The sequence below is a fragment of the Castor canadensis genome, chromosome 2 (assembly GCF_047511655.1).
Source record: "Castor canadensis chromosome 2, mCasCan1.hap1v2, whole genome shotgun sequence".
NCBI lineage: Eukaryota > Metazoa > Chordata > Mammalia > Rodentia > Castoridae > Castor > Castor canadensis.
This window is the reverse complement of record NC_133387.1, coordinates 198619188-198636884: the sequence shown is the minus strand read 5'-3', so window position 1 is coordinate 198636884 and position 17697 is coordinate 198619188. Positions and strand designations below refer to the sequence as shown.

The 17697-nt window shown below is 38.7% G+C and overlaps 1 protein-coding gene across 2 annotated transcripts in view; it reads left to right on the top strand.

The window, feature by feature from the left end:
* Positions 1-17697, top strand: part of Cntn5 (contactin 5) — a 1105069-nt gene that overhangs the window by 1023802 nt on the left and 63570 nt on the right. For both annotated transcript variants that reach the window (XM_074066853.1, XM_074066854.1), the window contains 2 exons: positions 7190-7348; positions 13316-13465. In XM_074066853.1, coding sequence (XP_073922954.1) covers positions 7190-7348; positions 13316-13465 — 309 coding nt within the window. The remainder of the gene's footprint in view (positions 1-7189; positions 7349-13315; positions 13466-17697) is intronic.

Sequence of the window (17697 nt, the reverse complement as noted above, 5' to 3'; positions counted from 1 at the left end):
CAAAGGAAAGACAAACTCTCACCTTGTCATGGTCATCTTCTCTAGCTTCCCCTAGCAATTGTTATCCCTGGAATAATTTTCCTGCCCAACTAACCTTTCCTTCTAGACCTCTCCCCTGTATCCACTTTGGTCTGTAAGTGGAAGCGGCGTCCTGGCTTTGGCTAGCTATTCCCCTCTTCTGGGTTTCTTCCCAAGTAAAACCTGTGCTGGCGTTTGTGCTATTAAAAAAAAAAAGAAGAAGAAGAAGTGGCCAAGGCTAAGGTAAGGAAAAGGGATCCCAGTGCTGGAGTGACGGGGACGTGAGGAAGCTTCAGTAATAATGACGTGGTAATGAGATAACTGTGATAATGACACTGATCGCTATCATGACCTCAATGTCCTGTACTATACCAGGGGTTTCCCAAACATATCTATGCTACTGTGAGGTGGGCAGTGCTTTCCCTATTGGAACTTTGAAGAGGTTACTTTGTTAATAAATAATAGTTTTGAAAGCATTTTCTAGTTGTACAGGGGGGTTCACTGGGACATTTCCACATTATGATTACAATGCATCTTGGCTAGGTTCAGCCCCACCGTCATTCTCCCTCCCCTTTTGTCATTTGTGGAAACTGAGTTCTGAACACATCCTTCTAACATGAAATGAAGGGGAGGTAGCTGCTGTGTAGAAGAGAAAACATGTGGCCTTTGGTTTTCTGAACCTGGCTAGCTTCACTTAAGATGATGTTCTCCAGTTCTATCCATTTGCCTGCAAACAACAAAATTTCATTCTTCTTTATATATTTATTGTAAATATATTTTAACAAAAAGGTACTATTATATAGCATCTTTGTCTAATTATATTTTAATACATTTTTACTTATCATAGTACAGTATTCCAAACTTAAAAGAATATGTTAGCATGCTAATATATACTTCTAAAAATATAGAGGAAGCTAACTGTAGTCAGCATTCAGTATACAATATCTGCAAATGTTTTCAACATGAGGAGAGCATTGAGAAGCCAATATTAACAATAACTGTAAATCATTTTACCTGTATCATAGCTGAGTGGTTAATTTCTATTAAAAAGTAAATTTGTTTTTAGAATACCATCACCTGAATCTACTATTCCAAAGAAGTATTTTATATTTATAAGGATTTAGAAAAGCTATTTATTCATAGATTGTATTACTGTTATGTTTCTACTAAGTATTTTTTATTTTTTATTGTTGTGCTGAGTGAAGGTACATTGTGGCATTTACAAAAGTTCTTACAATGTCTCAAATACATAATTGAATTTACCCCTTCCACTGCTCTCCTTTATCCCCCTCCCCCCCACCCGTGGAATAGTTTCAACAGGTGTCATTTTTCCATTTACATACATGTGTACATAGTATTTGTACCATATTCCCCCTTACACCCTTTCTCCACATCTCCCCCCACTGGTACCAACACCCCCCCCAATACAGGACCTATTCCACCCTCCTGTTCTACAATTTTGTAATAAGAAAAAAAATTGAGGTTTTTGTTTGCTTCAGATAGCTATATAGAGTTTCCTTGTAACTTTCCCATGTACATGTGTATTATAACTCAAATTGGTTCATCCCCTCCATTTCCCTCTTTCCTACCTTAGTCCCCTTCTTATGCTGATTTCAGCAGGCTTAAGTATTCTATATATCCTTGTATAGAAAATGCATCAGCCATAGTCACCTTCTTTTCTTCTCTCCCTTGTGTTTGTGCCCTCCCCTTAGCATAACCTGTCTAACATTCTTGTCCTCCATCGCTCAGGTGTCTGTTCCTGTCTGGGGGATTTTGCCTTGGTAGTACACCCGCACGTGCATTGTGCTCAAGCCGCTGTGACCCCCTCCACTGCACTTCCTCACCCTTTCCCCGATCCTGTGTTCAACAGTTTGCAGTGTGTTTGCTTGTGTCTTGTTCCTACACTGATGTAGTCATCTTTCTTTCTTTCTTTTTCTCTTCACCTGGTCTCCTCTACAAGTCCCACTTTTGTGTTCATGTTCTGCATATATCTGTATGTGTGTATATAATATTGCTTGCATTGGGCCTCTGTTCCATATTTAAGAGAAAACATGTGGCCTTTGGCTTTCTGAACCTGGGTAACTTCACTTAAGATGAGCTCTATCCATTTACCTGTAAACAACAAAATTTCATTCTTCCTTATATATTTAATATAAATATATTTTAGCAAGAAGATACTATTATAGAGCATCTTTGTCTAGTTATATTTTAATACATGTTTTACTTATAGTACAGTATTGCAAACTTAAATGTAATTCCTTCTGTCCATTTTTCATTCTTCCATCTCTCCTTTCCTTTCCTATTTTCTCTTACAAATAATTATTGAGGGCCCAGTATATGTCAAGTGCCATGTTCAGATGAGTGAAAATTACAGAAAAATGATTGCAACTAGTACAACAGAGAAATAATGAGATAAAAAATGTACTTCCAGACACTTGAACACAGCTATCACTGCTTTAGATTTGTTTTTTGAGAAAGACCTCTGCCTCTGGATTTTAACACACTGAGGGCTGAACCCCTACTTTGCTGTTCTGTAAACAAGTTCCCACCCCCCCTCCCGTGACGCGCACCAATCTCCACTTGCGCTCAGCACGTGTTTATTCTCTTAGCTAGCACACAACATCGTGTGATTTGGGGACTCGCTAAAATAACAACTTCAGAACTAATTTTGGAAGAAATACATGCTTATTATACAAACTTAGTGAAATAAACAAGCATAAATAATAAGGTTTAAATCACTTGTATACGCATCTTCAAATAAGTTAAGCATTTTTTCTAGCCTTTTCCTCTGAATATTAAAAAAATATTGACACAATTTTGTTTGCATACAATTTTGCATTCTATTTTGTTTAGTTATTAGATTTTAAACATTTCCTCTGTTACTGAATAGTCTTGAACATGAGACAGTTCGTGTCCACCTAGTATTTTGACATAAGGACACGTAACTTAAATATTACATTATCATCGGGCAACTACTCATTAATACTTCACAACTGGAAGTAATTCAACAGTCACAAACAGTGTCCTAGATTCATAATTCTTTGTCCTTGTTTCCTGGTTACTTTGCTAAAGACCATATATTTTGGCATATAGAGAAAAGTATTTGGGGATTTACTGACTATATTGAAAATCTCTTAGAAAACTTTACCAACTGAAGTTTTAAAGACTATTTAGAAGAATTATTATCTATTAAAAATTTGCCTTTTTAAAGAGGGCTAATCTAAACATTGTTATAGAACCTGATGGCTGAGACAGGCAAATTATCTAAATAGTTGTTTTCCTCAGTGTTCCTCATCAGGTAATTGTTAACAAATGCTCTTTGGAGAGATGAATAAATACAATGTGTGAAATAGAACAGAATAAATTGAACACCATAGAAGAGCTTAATAAATGAGTTTGTTGGCCATTATTCTTATATAAACACAGTATCTAAATTTCAAGTCTTTTTTTTTCTTCTTAGTATTTGAAGATCATCCTGACAGAGTTCATTATCTGTGAGCAAACCCTCAAAACAAATTATCTTGAAGTCTTTTCCAAATAGCCATTGCTATCCCAAAATTTACTATCTTGAAACCCCCATCTACTGCCTTCTCCCATGGCTTGGGCAGCTGACAGGTCCAGCCAGGCAGTACTTGCTAGAATCCTCTGGAGGCCTCTCCCGCCTCCCCACATCTAGTGCCTGCACTGGGATATCTGGAAGAGCTTGGAGCCAGAGAGGCATCACTTCCTATTCATACACTCCCCCTGCTCCAAACAACCATTTTGGAGTTCTTTATAGTATGGTAGTCTCTTTGTAATCAGACTTCAAACTTGGCAGCTAGCTTTTCTCATAACAAATATTCTAGAAGCTCAAAGTTTCTAATGACCTCATCTCAAAAGTCACACAATGTCACTTCTTCAGCTTTCTACCAGAGCCAGCAGTCACAGGACAGATTTAAGGAAGTGAAAGAATAGACTCCACTTTGCAATAAGGGAATGAGTTGCATAAACAGGAGGAAAGAAGTGAGGAGTTGACTTAAGCACAGACTACCAGGAGGTCCTTAATGTGTTCTTCAAATGATACCTCTGTCTCTTCTCCATAATTTGTACCTTTCTGTAACATCTACTTTTTCTTTTTCTTTCCTTCCTTCAGTGGAAACTACTCCCCAGAATAACAGTGAGAGGAGGAAGGTCCTCAATACTCCTTGCTTCTTTCAACAAATCAGATTTTATAGTCAGATCCATATTCAAATATCTGCCATGTTGTTCACTAGCAGAGTGATTTGGGCAATAACTTCCATTCATTAGAATGGACTCTGGGTCGCAGTGCCTAGCATAAAGCCTAACATATAGTAACGGTATTGACTATATACTGAACAATGAATATACACTTTAAAAAATAAAGGACAGGAAGCTAAAACAGGTCCCAGTAGGGTTTCGATGCTAGTGGAAAAAGGGAGGGGAAATGAGGAGGTTAAAAGGTAGGAGAACATGGTCAAGGTACTTTATATATTTGTATGAAAATATAACAATGACACCTGTTGAAATCATTTTAAGGAAGGGAGGGGGAGGGAGAATGACGGTGGGGCTGAACCTAGCCAAGATGCATTGTAATCATAATGTGGAAATGTCCCAGTGAACCCCCCTGTACAACTAGAAAATGCTTTCAAAACTATTATTTATTAACAAAGTAACCTCTTCAAAGTTCCAATAGGGAAAGCACTGCCCACCTCACAGTAGCATAGATATGTTTGGGAAACCCCTGGTATAGTACAGGACATTGAGGTCATGATAGCGATCAGTGTCATTATCACAGTTATCTCATTACCACGTCATTATTACTGAAGCTTCCTCACATCCCCGTCACAGCAGCGTCTAACAACTTGAAGACAACTTCTCCAGCACTGGGATCTCTTTTCCTTACCTTAGCCTTGGCCACTTCTTTTTTTTTTTTTTTTTAATAGCACAAACGCCAGCACAGGTTTTACTTGGGAAGCAACCCAGAAGAGAGAAGTATGTAGCAAAAGCCAGGACCCCACTCTCGCTTACAGACTAAAGTAGATATAGGGGAGAGGTCTGGAGGGAAGTTCAGCTGGGCAGGAAAATTATTCCAGGGATAACAATTGCTAGGAGAAGCTAGAGAAGATGACCCTGGCAACATGAGTGTTTGTCTTTCCTTTGGGGCTAGGAGTGGTCCTTCCAGTAAGTGATGGGGGATTTCCAGTAGGCTGCCTGAAAGGGTGGGGTTCCAGTCCTAACACTTGGCCATTTATTTTAATGGTTTCAATATTGACAGTTAATGCATCGAACATACTCTTATATAAGCCCCAGATCTTATGAACCCAGACATATTATCCACCTTACCCCTGCAATCAAAACAGCACTCAAAACTACCCTGCTTCTACAAAATAGTAAATCACAAATTCTGGCAGTTTCTCTTCACAAACAAAGTTCCTATTCTTAGATACTCCTCCCCTAATAATCCAATCTCCTGACTCCTTCCTCCTACTCTAGTCCCTCAGCCCCTTTCTGGCTTCTCCTGACTCCCTACTTCACTTAACTCCACAGTCCCCCACAGCTTTGGTGATAAATGATAATACACTTCCAAACTCCTAAACCTGCATGTAGCCTACTAACTTCTTTCCTAGTCCTGGACCTGGGTTGACTTGCTCGGTTCCACATCAAAATGATGTACTCCAACCAAAGCTGACCTGCAGGATTATTCCAGAATCTCTGTGTTCCCTCTTCTTTGCAAACCCATGTGCCTGTCCAAAACATCTCCTGTCGTCCTCCAACCTCCAACCTCATCTTACCCACTCACCTCACTTTCAGAGAGTCCTAGGTTCCTTTTTAATGAAAAAAAAAATAGTACCTTCCAAAGTGAGTTCCTTTAACTTATCTCCTTGCTACAACAACTGCTTTGTTTTTTTAAATGTCACTCTTTCTTCTTTCATTTCTTTTAGAGGAAAAGCTGCCACTTCTTAAGGCTGTCCTCTATACTTCTGTCCACTTTCCCAAGTGTATATTACCTTCCTGGTGGGAGATGCCTTATCTTTCAAATCTTTGGTCTCTGTCATTTGCCATTGGCTCCTCTCATCTCCTAAAAATGTCATTTGCCCTTGTGAGCCATGTAACTTCCTTTCATTAAACTCTTTCTCCACCTCACTTCTCCTTCCTATTGACAGTCTCTACTGAGAGGTCTCACTGTCTGTTCCATTTCTTCAACCCCCAACCATCTCTTAAGCTCCTTGAAGTCTAGTTCAGTCCTTACTTCTGACCTCCTAATCACCAAATCCAGAAAGCAACTTGCCACATAAGGACCAATTTAGAAATTAGTGTCTTAAAATACTTAGAAGTGTATTTTTTCTGTCAACATAAAAGCATTTGAACAACTTGAATTTTCTACATTTTACTTTTAGCCCCTAAAATGTAAATAGCTCTGCATTTTTAAAAAACTATTTAAAAATCACTATTTTAAGAATTATAACAGTTCTCCATAAATCATTTCATGGTTGTTTCCTGAAGATGAAGTCTGCGTACACAAGGACTCATCTCAATTCTATACCATTCTTTCATGACCAAAAGTGAGTTAACCTCTTGTGATTCACTCCCTCCCCACCCCTACTGAAAAAAAAAGCATAATTCCCCACAAAAAATTTTTGTATACCTTACTTCTGGTATATGTCTTTACCTTGTCAGTTATTTTAGGACTTTCTATGTCTCTTTTTTAGAGTCTAAGCTACTTGATAGAATGCATCAGTGCTTGTACTAGGTTTTCTGAACATGAAAATTGGCTCGTCCAACTGTAGCGTTCTTGTATGAATGGGATTGTCTGTGTTCCTCACAGCACTGCCTATCTGTTGTTGCCTCTTTATGCTGCAATTCCTTTTAATACCTGAAACTGATATTGGCACTCATATCCTTGTGTCTGCTTCTACTTACTTTTTTTTATAAAACACAGTGCTAATTGGTAGTCACCCCAGGCACAGTGTCAGAAAAATATTCAATCCGTAATTGTTTCCCCAGAAATCCTAGAAACCAACTGGCATAACTTTTTGCTGTCAGTTTTCATAATTAAATACATATTTCATTAAGATAGTCACATAATTTGATGAGGTCCACATTGGAAATATAATTTCTCACAGCCGCTCACAAGGTGTTCTTAGCTTTATCCATTGCCTTTTGTCTGTAGGACCCCCAGGCCCACCTGGGATAGTAATTGTGGAGGAAATCACCGAAAGGACAGCCACACTTTCCTGGAGTCCAGCAGCTGATAACCACAGCCCCATCTCCTCCTACAACCTGCAGGCTCGCAGCCCCTTCTCCCTGGGCTGGCAAACTGTAAAGACAGGTAAGAAATCCAAAAGCAATGGCAGATACAGCAGAGCAGCTTCCTGTCTCAAGAGGCAGATTTGCTTACCAGATCACTAGGACCTTTTTTGAACTCCAGAAACTCATTTTTATTACAATATTGACCACCACCATTTTAGGAACCATGTGGCGAGAGTGGGCTTCAGTCAGGGATCAGTGAGGTGAGCTCACAACCCTAGATCTGAAACTGGGTCCTTTTCCAAATTGTAGAGCAAAAGCATGGAGCTGTTACATTAAGGTTCAGATGGGAGCAATGGGGTGGAGGGTATGGGAATTCGTGGGTGAATCTGCTCACGTCGTTCTGATATACCCAGAGATGTTCCTTGACTTCCTGGGTCTGTAGGAGAATTATAAGCCTATAACACATCCAGGAATGAGGCCAATGCCACAATTATGTATTTTACAAAGCAAATATTTATGCCTAGTATACTACGATGATAATCACACTGAGGTACAAGTTAATACAGGGGCCTAAATATCAAGAAAAATCTGAATTATATTATGCATGTACATATATTTTCCCTCTCCTTAATTGTAGTCTTCTCTACAAAACTATTTTTTTGCTCAAATCTCATTTACCTAAGTTAATGTACCACTCCACTGCCACAATATTCTGGTTGATTTTTATTGTTACTAAACTCAAATATTTTACTGATATTTTATATTTCACTTCTGAACAGACAAATCAATTTAAACCTACAACAAAGGCACACAGTCAGTGTTAGCAACTACCTCTGAAGATTGCATTCTGTAGTCTTACACACTTTCAAATTTCATGCTAAATACTTATCTATTAATCCTCAGGTGAGTGTGATTTTATATGTCCCTGTCATTTTTATAGTCACATTTGGAAAGTGAGGGGAAGTTTAGGTTTACAACATAAAAGAAAACTATTAGGGATGAAAATAATTTTTAAAATCATGCAACTAAAGCAAGCATTTCAAAAGTAGCATTGAAATAATGCACTTTTTATGTTAGATTCTCTGTCATAATGCAGACTGACATATGACATAGCACAGGAGGTAGGGCAATGGACTGGTTCTAATCCTGGCTGTCCTGATGATTGCTTAAATCTATAAAATAAAATTTCAAAGAACTCCATAGAAATTAATACTGAGAAAAATTGCACACCAAACCGATGAAATCCAAATAAAGCCTGAAGTATTTGAAAGCTTCACTCCAATGTCTGTTTCCTGATTTGATAATAGTTCTGTGACTGTATAAGACGTTATGATTGGAGAACCTGGGGAGTGGTACACAGCAGCTCTATGAACTGTTTTTATAACTTCAGTGTGAGCCTCAACTCATTTCAACATACAAACAGAAAAATATGATGCGTTCTTTCTTTGGAAACTGGGAAGAGAGGAAAGCAAGGTAGCTTGCTCTTCTTAGGTCCATTAGATAACTCAGCTTTCAACTGAATCTGCATAGTATAAAATCACTTACACCCACAGAACTGACTGGCCTTTGTTTACTACACTCAGATAGTCTTTTAAATAGTCTTCTGTCCGTTTATATGTCTTCTAATTGTGGATATGTTTTCTACAGATTGACTGGTTAATTAAAATTTTTAAACATGCTTATTTATGTTATTAAATTCTTGGATGTGATTCTTTTACTAAAGCAGACATTTCAACAAGACTTCTTCCCTGAGTCAGTAGGTGGTCCTCCCTTGTCTTTAATCACTGCCATGTTTTCTCTAAAGCACGTATTTTCTTTGGAACTAAGCTGTCCCCAGGGTTCCAGAAAGACTATCTTTATAAAAAGATGCCTGCAAAGCTTTTAAAAATACCTTCTTCAGTAAAAATTATTATCCTTAATCTCACAATATTACATTTCAAATCAAACTTGATTTAATGAAAAGTAACTTTGTTTCTAAGTTATTTTACATTGCTTAATATTTAATTATGAATAGTAATACCTTCAACTCATGTTTTTGTAATTGTTTTACATCCCTTACAAGAAACAATGTATTTAGAATTTCCAAATCTGTTTGTATCTTTAATTTTATTTTAAAGAGAGCTTAAAATTAAAGATGATGTGGAAGATATAGGCTGACAGGTATGACCAAGAGAATATAAATGTGTAGCCTTGGGAGGAACAATATTTTATAAGTATTTTCTTTTTCAACATAAAGCTTACAGTAATTACATCAAGATTCAAGCAAAAATTAACTTTGCTAATTTTGATCACACCAGGCAATTTGAACTCTACTTTCACTCACTCAATAAAAACTTATGGGCACTATCAAGGCAGTGATTTAGGTATTTTGGGATTTATTAATTACAACGACCATAACAAAATCCCAGCCTTTGTACAGGTGGGCTTCTCATAGGTGAGAACAAACCATAAACAGAACAAAAGAAGCAAATAAGTCACACAGTAACTTAGAAATTGATGAGTGCTTTGGAAGAAAAAAGAAAGAAAGCGTGTTGAGTAAGGGATATCAGGACAACTACAGTAGGGTCAGATTAGTCAGCACAGGATGCCATAATGAAATACCACAGATGAAGTGCATTCAATAACAGAAGTGTATTTTTCACAGTTCTGAAGACTGGGAATTTTAAGACCATGGTGCTGGCAAATTTGGTTCCTCCTGAGGGTTCCCTTCTTGGCTTATAGAAGTTCACTTTCTGTCATGTCAGAAAGAAAGAGACAAAGACAGAAGAAAAGAAACAGAGACAGAGAAAAATACTGGGAGAGAAACAGAGGCAGAAATATCACATGCACACACATGCTCTCTTAAGAACAATAAGATCAGACTCATCTGTGGAAGAAAAAAATCAACAAGATCAGAACACCACTCTTATGGCTTTATTTAACCTTAATTACTTCCTTAGAAGACCCATCTTCAAACATAGCCACACTGGGAGTTAAGACTTTAGCACAGGAATTTTAGAAGGGTACAATTCAGGTCCTAACAGGAGGTTGCAATTTGAAATAGAGTGGTCAGTGCATGCCTCACTAAGATGGTACGTTTGCGTGAACTTTAAAGGAGGCAGGGATTTGACTGTGCCAATATCTAGAGAGAGGAGCCCGACTAGAAGAACATCCAGTATAAATGTGTTAGGACCATCATTTGTAGGTGCTTTTGAAGACTGGTGAGGCAGGAGCAGAAAGAGCCTCGGGGAAAGTGGTAGAAGATGTGTTTGGAAGGGTTAGCAGAACCAAGTTATAGTGTATCCTGAAAGAAACGCAGAAAATGGAGGGCATTCTAAGTTTTATCTGTTAATGCATTCATTCAAACTGTGTTGAAAATGGACTGTGGAAGGGAAGGTGAGTCACTGTGAGGAAAGTATTGCTGAGGGGTTAATAGTGCTTCAGAGGGACAGAAGCAGAGGCCACAAAAACATTCAGAATTTGAAAGCATTGGGAAGGTTGAACCCATGGGATTTCCTAACAATCTGGATGTAAAGAATTTAAGAGAAAAATAATTCAAAGACGACCGTGAGATTTTTTACTTGACCAACTCTAGGATGGAGTTACTGTCAAGTGACTGAAGCCAGCATGACTGGACCAGCATGGGGTGGAAATGAGATAACACGCTTGGGACGTACTAAGTGTGACACGTGGATAGGCCCCTACATGGGAACTGCAAACAGGGAGGTGGACATATGAGTCTAGACTTATGTGTGTGTGGTGTGTGTGTGGTGTGTGTGTGTGTGTGTGTGGTGTGTGTGTGGTGTGTATGGTGTGTGGTGTGTGTGTGGTGTGTGGTGTGTGTGTGGTGTGTGGTGTGTGGTGTGTGTGGTGTGTGTGGTGTGTGTGTGTGGTGTGTGGTGTGTGTGTGGTGTGTGTGTGGTGTGTATGGTGTGTGGTGTGTGGTGTGTGGTGTGTGTGTGGTGTGTGGTGTGTGTGTGGTGTGTGTGTGGTGTGTGTGTGGTGTGTATGGTGTGTGGTGTGTGTGTGGTGTGTGGTGTGTGTGTGGTGTGTGGTGTGTGTGTGTGGTGTGTGGTGTGTGGTGTGTGTGTGTGGTGTGTGTGTGGTGTGTGTGTGTGTGTGTGTGGTGTGTGTGTGGTGTGTATGGTGTGTGGTGTGTGTGTGGTGTGTGTGTGGTGTGTATGGTGTGTGGTGTGTGTGTGGTGTGTGTGTGTGGTGTGTGTGTGGTGTGTGTGGTGTGTGTGTGGTGTGTGGTGTGTGTGTGGTGTGTGTGGTGTGTGTGTGGTGTGTGTGGTGTGTGTGGTGTGTGTGGTGTGTGTGTGGTGTGTGTGGTGTGTGTGTGGTGTGTGTGTGTGGTGTGTGTGTGTGGTGTGTGTGTGTGGTGTGTGTGTGGTGTGTGGTGTGTGTGTGGTGTGTGTGTGGTGTGTGGTGTGTGTGGTGTGTGTGGTGTGTGTGTGGTGTGTGTGGTGTGTGTGGTGTGTGTGGTGTGTGTGTGTGGTGTGTGTGTGTGGTGTGTGTGGTGTGTGTGTGGTGTGTGTGTGTGGTGTGTGTGTGTGGTGTGTGTGTGTGGTGTGTGTGTGTGGTGTGTGTGTGGTGTGTGTGTGGTGTGTGTGTGGTGTGTGTGTGTGTGTGTGTGTGGTGTGTGTGGTGTGTGTGTGGAGGACCAACCTCTCGGGAAGAGTGAGATGTCTTCAGTGTCTGTTAGAGAGACATGGTGGAGCAACATTCAGAGGACATTTGGGGGATTTCCTGTTGATGGGTCATGAATTCCGAAGGCACAGGGGAAAATTGCAAGAGTTAAGGAGGGACATAAACTGGGCGAAGAGGAAGTTGTAGAATCCTGTGGGAGTTAGAGTACAAGGGCTAGGTGTGGCCCAGGAGTCTGGAGTTGTTTGAGATGTCTGTTCTCAATAGAAGCAAAGGAAACAGTGGTAAACCCAAGGCAAGTACTGGACACGGGAAGCTAGAGAGAGCCGAGAGCCTGGGAGTGTCTCTCCCATCTGAATGCCTGTCCAGTCTAGTTCAGCATTTCACAGCCTATGGACTGAAGAGTGGCCTTTTCCCTTACCTCTAAGGCTCCAAAAATACTGCTCAGATGTCAGTGAAGTAAGAGGAGACATTTTTCCACATCTTCACATCAACTCTTATGAAATCAGCTCTACAGTTCTGTTATGTCTGTCAGCTAGGCCACCCTGCTTATGCTCTGTTCCTTTGCCTTTACAGAGCTGCTCATTTGGTAACAATCTTCTGACTCATTTCAGAAGAAATTTTCCTGGGAAATCCAAGCTGATTTCATTCTATGTCACCAGAACAGAACTGAGGGCAATTAATAGCTCTGTGCCCCACCCTTGCTCCCCCACCAGCTATGTAGCAATCAAGGACCCCTAGGAATCCAGTGGATTTTTGCAAATTCTAAGGGAGATTCTCCATGTTGCCCTTTTTATCCTGTAACAAACACTCTTCTTGAAATGCTTCCTAGACAGCAGAGATGAATGAACAAGAAGGCAGTCCTACACGTGTACTGTGTACGAAGTACTTCACTGCACGGTAACTACATTGACAGACAATTTCACGTTTTTACAAAAATCGAAACACAGTACCAAAAGTCACTCCAAGGAGATCCCCCACTTAGATCCCACACACTGTAGCTTTTAAACTAAAGAGGTGCAGTCTTCATTTGCTGCTTGGAATGCCAAATGATTATGTTCGCCAGAAGTGGGAGAGGCAGACGGCTCAAGAAATTTCCCTAAAAATTGAAGAATTCTTCGTTTAATTATAGTAGGTGTTGCCTTCTTTTCTGGGGCTCAGAGGTTTGACAATATGATTTTTGGTGTAAATAATGACTAGTTATATAATGGCCAATTATGTGTTGGAGGAATTCTAATTAACTCCAACAAATTTGGAAATCTGCAAGTGCTTATTTCCTGAAAATTGGTGTTCGTTTTACTAATGACATAGAGGTGTTATGCTCATGTTTAGAATGATGAGTAATGGTGACATTGTTGATTGGCATTTGTATCATTTTTCCAGTCCTCCTAATGACATGAAATGTCCTTCCTCTCTGCAGTCCCAGAAATCGTAACAGGAGACATGGAATCGGCCATGGCAGTGGACCTAAATGCCTGGGTGGAATATGAGTTTCGAGTGGTGGCCACCAATCCAATTGGGACTGGAGACCCAAGCACCCCTTCTCGAATGATTCGCACAAATGAGGCAGGTGAGAATCTGGAGACAAGCCTATTTCAGAATTCTATTCTGCAGGTCTCTAATCACTTTAGAGGCAAATTGAATTAGCTATGATTTGTTTAGTACGCATCTTAATATAATTTGTTCTGATCTGCCTATATATCATGAAATCAGTACCTTTAAAGTAATTCCTTCATTTTACTTGTTTTCAGACCTTGTTTCCTGGTTTCCACAAGTGCAGGCATCTAGAGGCTTTAGTTTTTCTCCCAACCCTGGCACCATCTTCAAGTTACCATGAAATTTGAGCAACTGTTCTGCTCATGTATATATTCAGTATAAAATATCCATGGAATTCAGAATAGGTAGGCTCACCTTTTCCCACAGTGATACATTCCTTTACATTAGAGTCTTTCTTAGAACTCTATTTTGCCCTTCACCACTTAACCTAAATAAATCACACTTTGCAAAACAAACATGCCCCTTCTTTGGCCTATTGTTTTCTTGACCTCTCTGTGCATAATAAATATGCATCTGCTTTCTGACTTGGAAAACAAAGGGTCCTGGTGCTTTATAACAAGTATTTCTAGTAAAAGTGTTTCTAATGATTACAGAAAAGGAATTATTAACAGCTTTATTTGAAAGCAAATTAAAGACAGGTGTACTAGTGCATGTCTATACTCTCAGCTAGTCTTTGAGGCAGAGGATTGGCATTTGGAGGCCAGCCCAGGCTGTTTAAAATCAAAGGGCTAGAGACTTGGCTCTAGTCGTACAGTTTTTGCCTGAAATGCATGAGGCCCTGGGTCAGATCCTTAGTATCACATAAAACAACAACAAAGACTGAGATATCTGGCCTATCCCCTGGAAGGAGCAAAACATGAAAGAATTTTTTGAGTTAAGTTTTAATTACCCTGAAGAGTCTATCTTTTATGTACCTGTAGAATTGTATCTTAATTTTATAAAGAACTAGACGAATTCCAAGGTTCTCAACACAAAGAAATGATAAGTGTGTAGGATATGGAAATGCTACTTATCCTGATTTGATCATTACACATTGTACACACATATCATCTATACCCACAAATATGTACAGTTAAAATATATAAATACATTATGTGAAGAAAGTACCTAATAAGGCACTGACTTCAAGGACACAAGGTTGAAGCAATCTGATGAGAGAAAATGTGAAAATGGGAGGAATGAGGGAGGGGCATAGTAGGTGTCAGAGACAGGGAGGAAAAACAATTTTAATGTTTTAATACTTGATCATAATACATGAATTTCAAAATAAAAGTGCACTGGAAATGAAAGTTTTGTCTTATTTCTTTACTCTTCTGTATTTGGAATCTAAAACACTACCTGGTGCTGGTGCTGGTACTCAAAATTTTTTTTTGAGGCAGGATATTTCTATTTAGCCCAGGTTGAACTTGCAATCCTCCAGTCTCAGGCTTCCAAGCACTGGGATTACAGGTATGTACCACCACACCTGGCTGTTTCACATTTTAAAAGGAACTTTTTTTTTCCTTTATGTACCCCTTTCTTACCCCAGTGTCTATGTCAGAAACACATGAACAGAGAACTCTAAGAATTAACTGTGTCCATTTTATGTGATATTTGTAGAACTGGATCAAAATATGATTTTGACTTGAAAAAATTAAAGCTTATAATTACTGCACTATCAAAACAATAGAGGGGCTGGGAGTTGGCTCAAGTGGTGGTATAGAGCCTGCTATACACTGTCCTTTAAGACAAAAAGAATCCCAAATGATAATTTATAACACTAACTTATGTACTACATTGCAATCTAAAACCATGCAAAAGATATGCAGATTTTTTTCCATATAAAAGTCAAGCACCCAAGAAAATGAAAGGTAAAATACCCTAAATATGCTGGAAAAGATTCATTCACAAGAAATCAAAGTTTTCTGTTTTTGACAATTTTATCTTACAAGTTGTTTTTTCTGCTACTTTTCAATCAGGTTAATTTTAGGTTAAACGTTAATTGCCTGATTGGGTTTTCAGACTCCCATAAAACCAGCCAAGCTTTCATTGTGTACAGGTGTTCATTAATTAAGAGCATAACAGGTTAGCCATTCCTCATTTATGTACTCAGTGTACAGACACTGAAATGACTGCCAGTGGTAATATCTATGCTCCCAAATTCTCTACAAAGCATTGCCTTACTTTGCATATTGTTAATTGTGTTTAAAACGAGACAGAGAGAACTGCTTAATTCAGGGGCTCTCTATAAATATTCACTTGAAATATAAATAACCCATTTGGGATGAATAATCCTTTTAAACTTTTTATAGTGTAAATCTCCTTCTGCTTTTAAAAAGCATTTTAGCAAAAACACATTTGAAGCTAAATTGTGTTCAGATGATGCATTTAAAAGACTTCGTCTATTTCTGCAGCTCCCTCAATCACGGGAGGCTTGCTTCTCCATTTTGTCATGAGTTCTATATACATGACATACTTTAGTCATTAAAATCTTATGGAAGAGAACAGAAATAGAATGAAAAATGCACAAAGCACTCTTCTCTGCTAGGCTCGTAGCGCCTGCTTCTTGCTTCTTTTGCTTGGATACCACACATAGCTAGAGCTACTAATGGTGTTGAACCAAGTGTTGAGTTTTGAGAAAGTTTTGTCAGGCAGCACAGATTAAAAGGGACACCAATATCCTAAGACACCCTCTCAATGACGTACTCTGCCTCTATGAAGTACATGTCTGTATTTTAAAAGACCAGCCTGTTCTAATGGACCAACTAAACTTTGAAAATTGACAGAGCTACTTGGGAGAGAAAATGTCTCACCTTAGGATGTTGAGTTGAAAGTTTTACGCCTGTTTAAAGCTCTCTTATTTATTACAAAATTCTAAGTTCCAAAGTAGCTTTAATAAAGCATTTCTACCTTAACATTGCTCTTTCCTACATATCAAAAATTTAATTTTCCTTGCAATGTTTCTCTAGGGTATATCTAGAGTTTTCTAGTCATGAAAACATTTGGTAGTCAATGAAGATAAAGTAAATTGGTTTAAACCAACTTCTTAGTATTAGGACATAAAACAGTAATACATATATGTATATATTTAGTACATATTTGTGTTTATTTATAATGCAGTTCTCTTGCAAGTTTTAATTAGAGATTACACAGAGAGACAAAGATGTAACAACCCTGTGTTTATGAAGTATGAGATATCAAACCAACATATATGTTTGAAACAGAATACAAATGCTTTGTTATTGAAAAAGATGACACTGTACACATGAATGTAAACAGAAAAAAGATACCTGTTCAAACTATTTCTCAAATGGGGGGGGAAGAGAGCAGTTGAGGGGGTAAACTCAAGTATGACATATTTGATACATTGTAAGAACCTTTGTAAATGCTACAACCCAGCACAATAAAATAAAACATAAATAAATTTTTAAAAAATGTTTAAAAGATGACAGGAGAGAAAATTACATTTTAGGAAGTGACCTTGAAAAACACAGTATGGAGTCGGGCATGCCTATAATCCTAGCATTCACCTCAGGGAGTTGAGGCAGGAGGATTGTGATTTCAAGGCTAGCCTGGGCTACATGTCACGACCCTGTCTCAAAAAAAAGAAGAAAAATATGACATGACAGAAATGCAAAAAGGTAAAGTGAACACAGCAGCAGCAAATCTCCCATGCACTTGGACTTACATTCAGTGTTACAAATACGCAACTTACTGTAAATTACGTATTTGTAACAAGTTACGTATTTGTAACACTGGAAGGAAGTACGTAAAGGAGACAAGATGGAGCTCTGCAATTTGTCATCCAGAAAGGTTTCTTTCTCCACAGTGTGGTAGTGTGGTCTCGATTATCTCCAAAGCTCTTGCTACAAATCTTGATGTTTATAACTTTACTATTGCTATTATATTAATCATTCAAATTGTAACAAATCATTACAATGTACAGACAGATTTTAAAAGAAAGTTTCACCTATAACTAAGTATCTGATAACCGTCTAATGTTCCCTTCCTAGCATTGGGAACACAGCAAGGTTGCTGACAGTTTAATTTCCTCACTTAGACATTGGGGAAAAATATTACAACCTCATCCTTTGTATTAAATAAGAGAATGTGTGTGAAAATTACCAGTTATTATCTTATCGTCATCATCAATTTAAGTGAGTTGTGCAGGAATTTAAGCATTGGTAATATCACAAGTATACTTTTCCACTTTGGAGCAAATTTTCAGGTTAAATCGACATGTCCCCACATTTCTGTTTCCCTCCT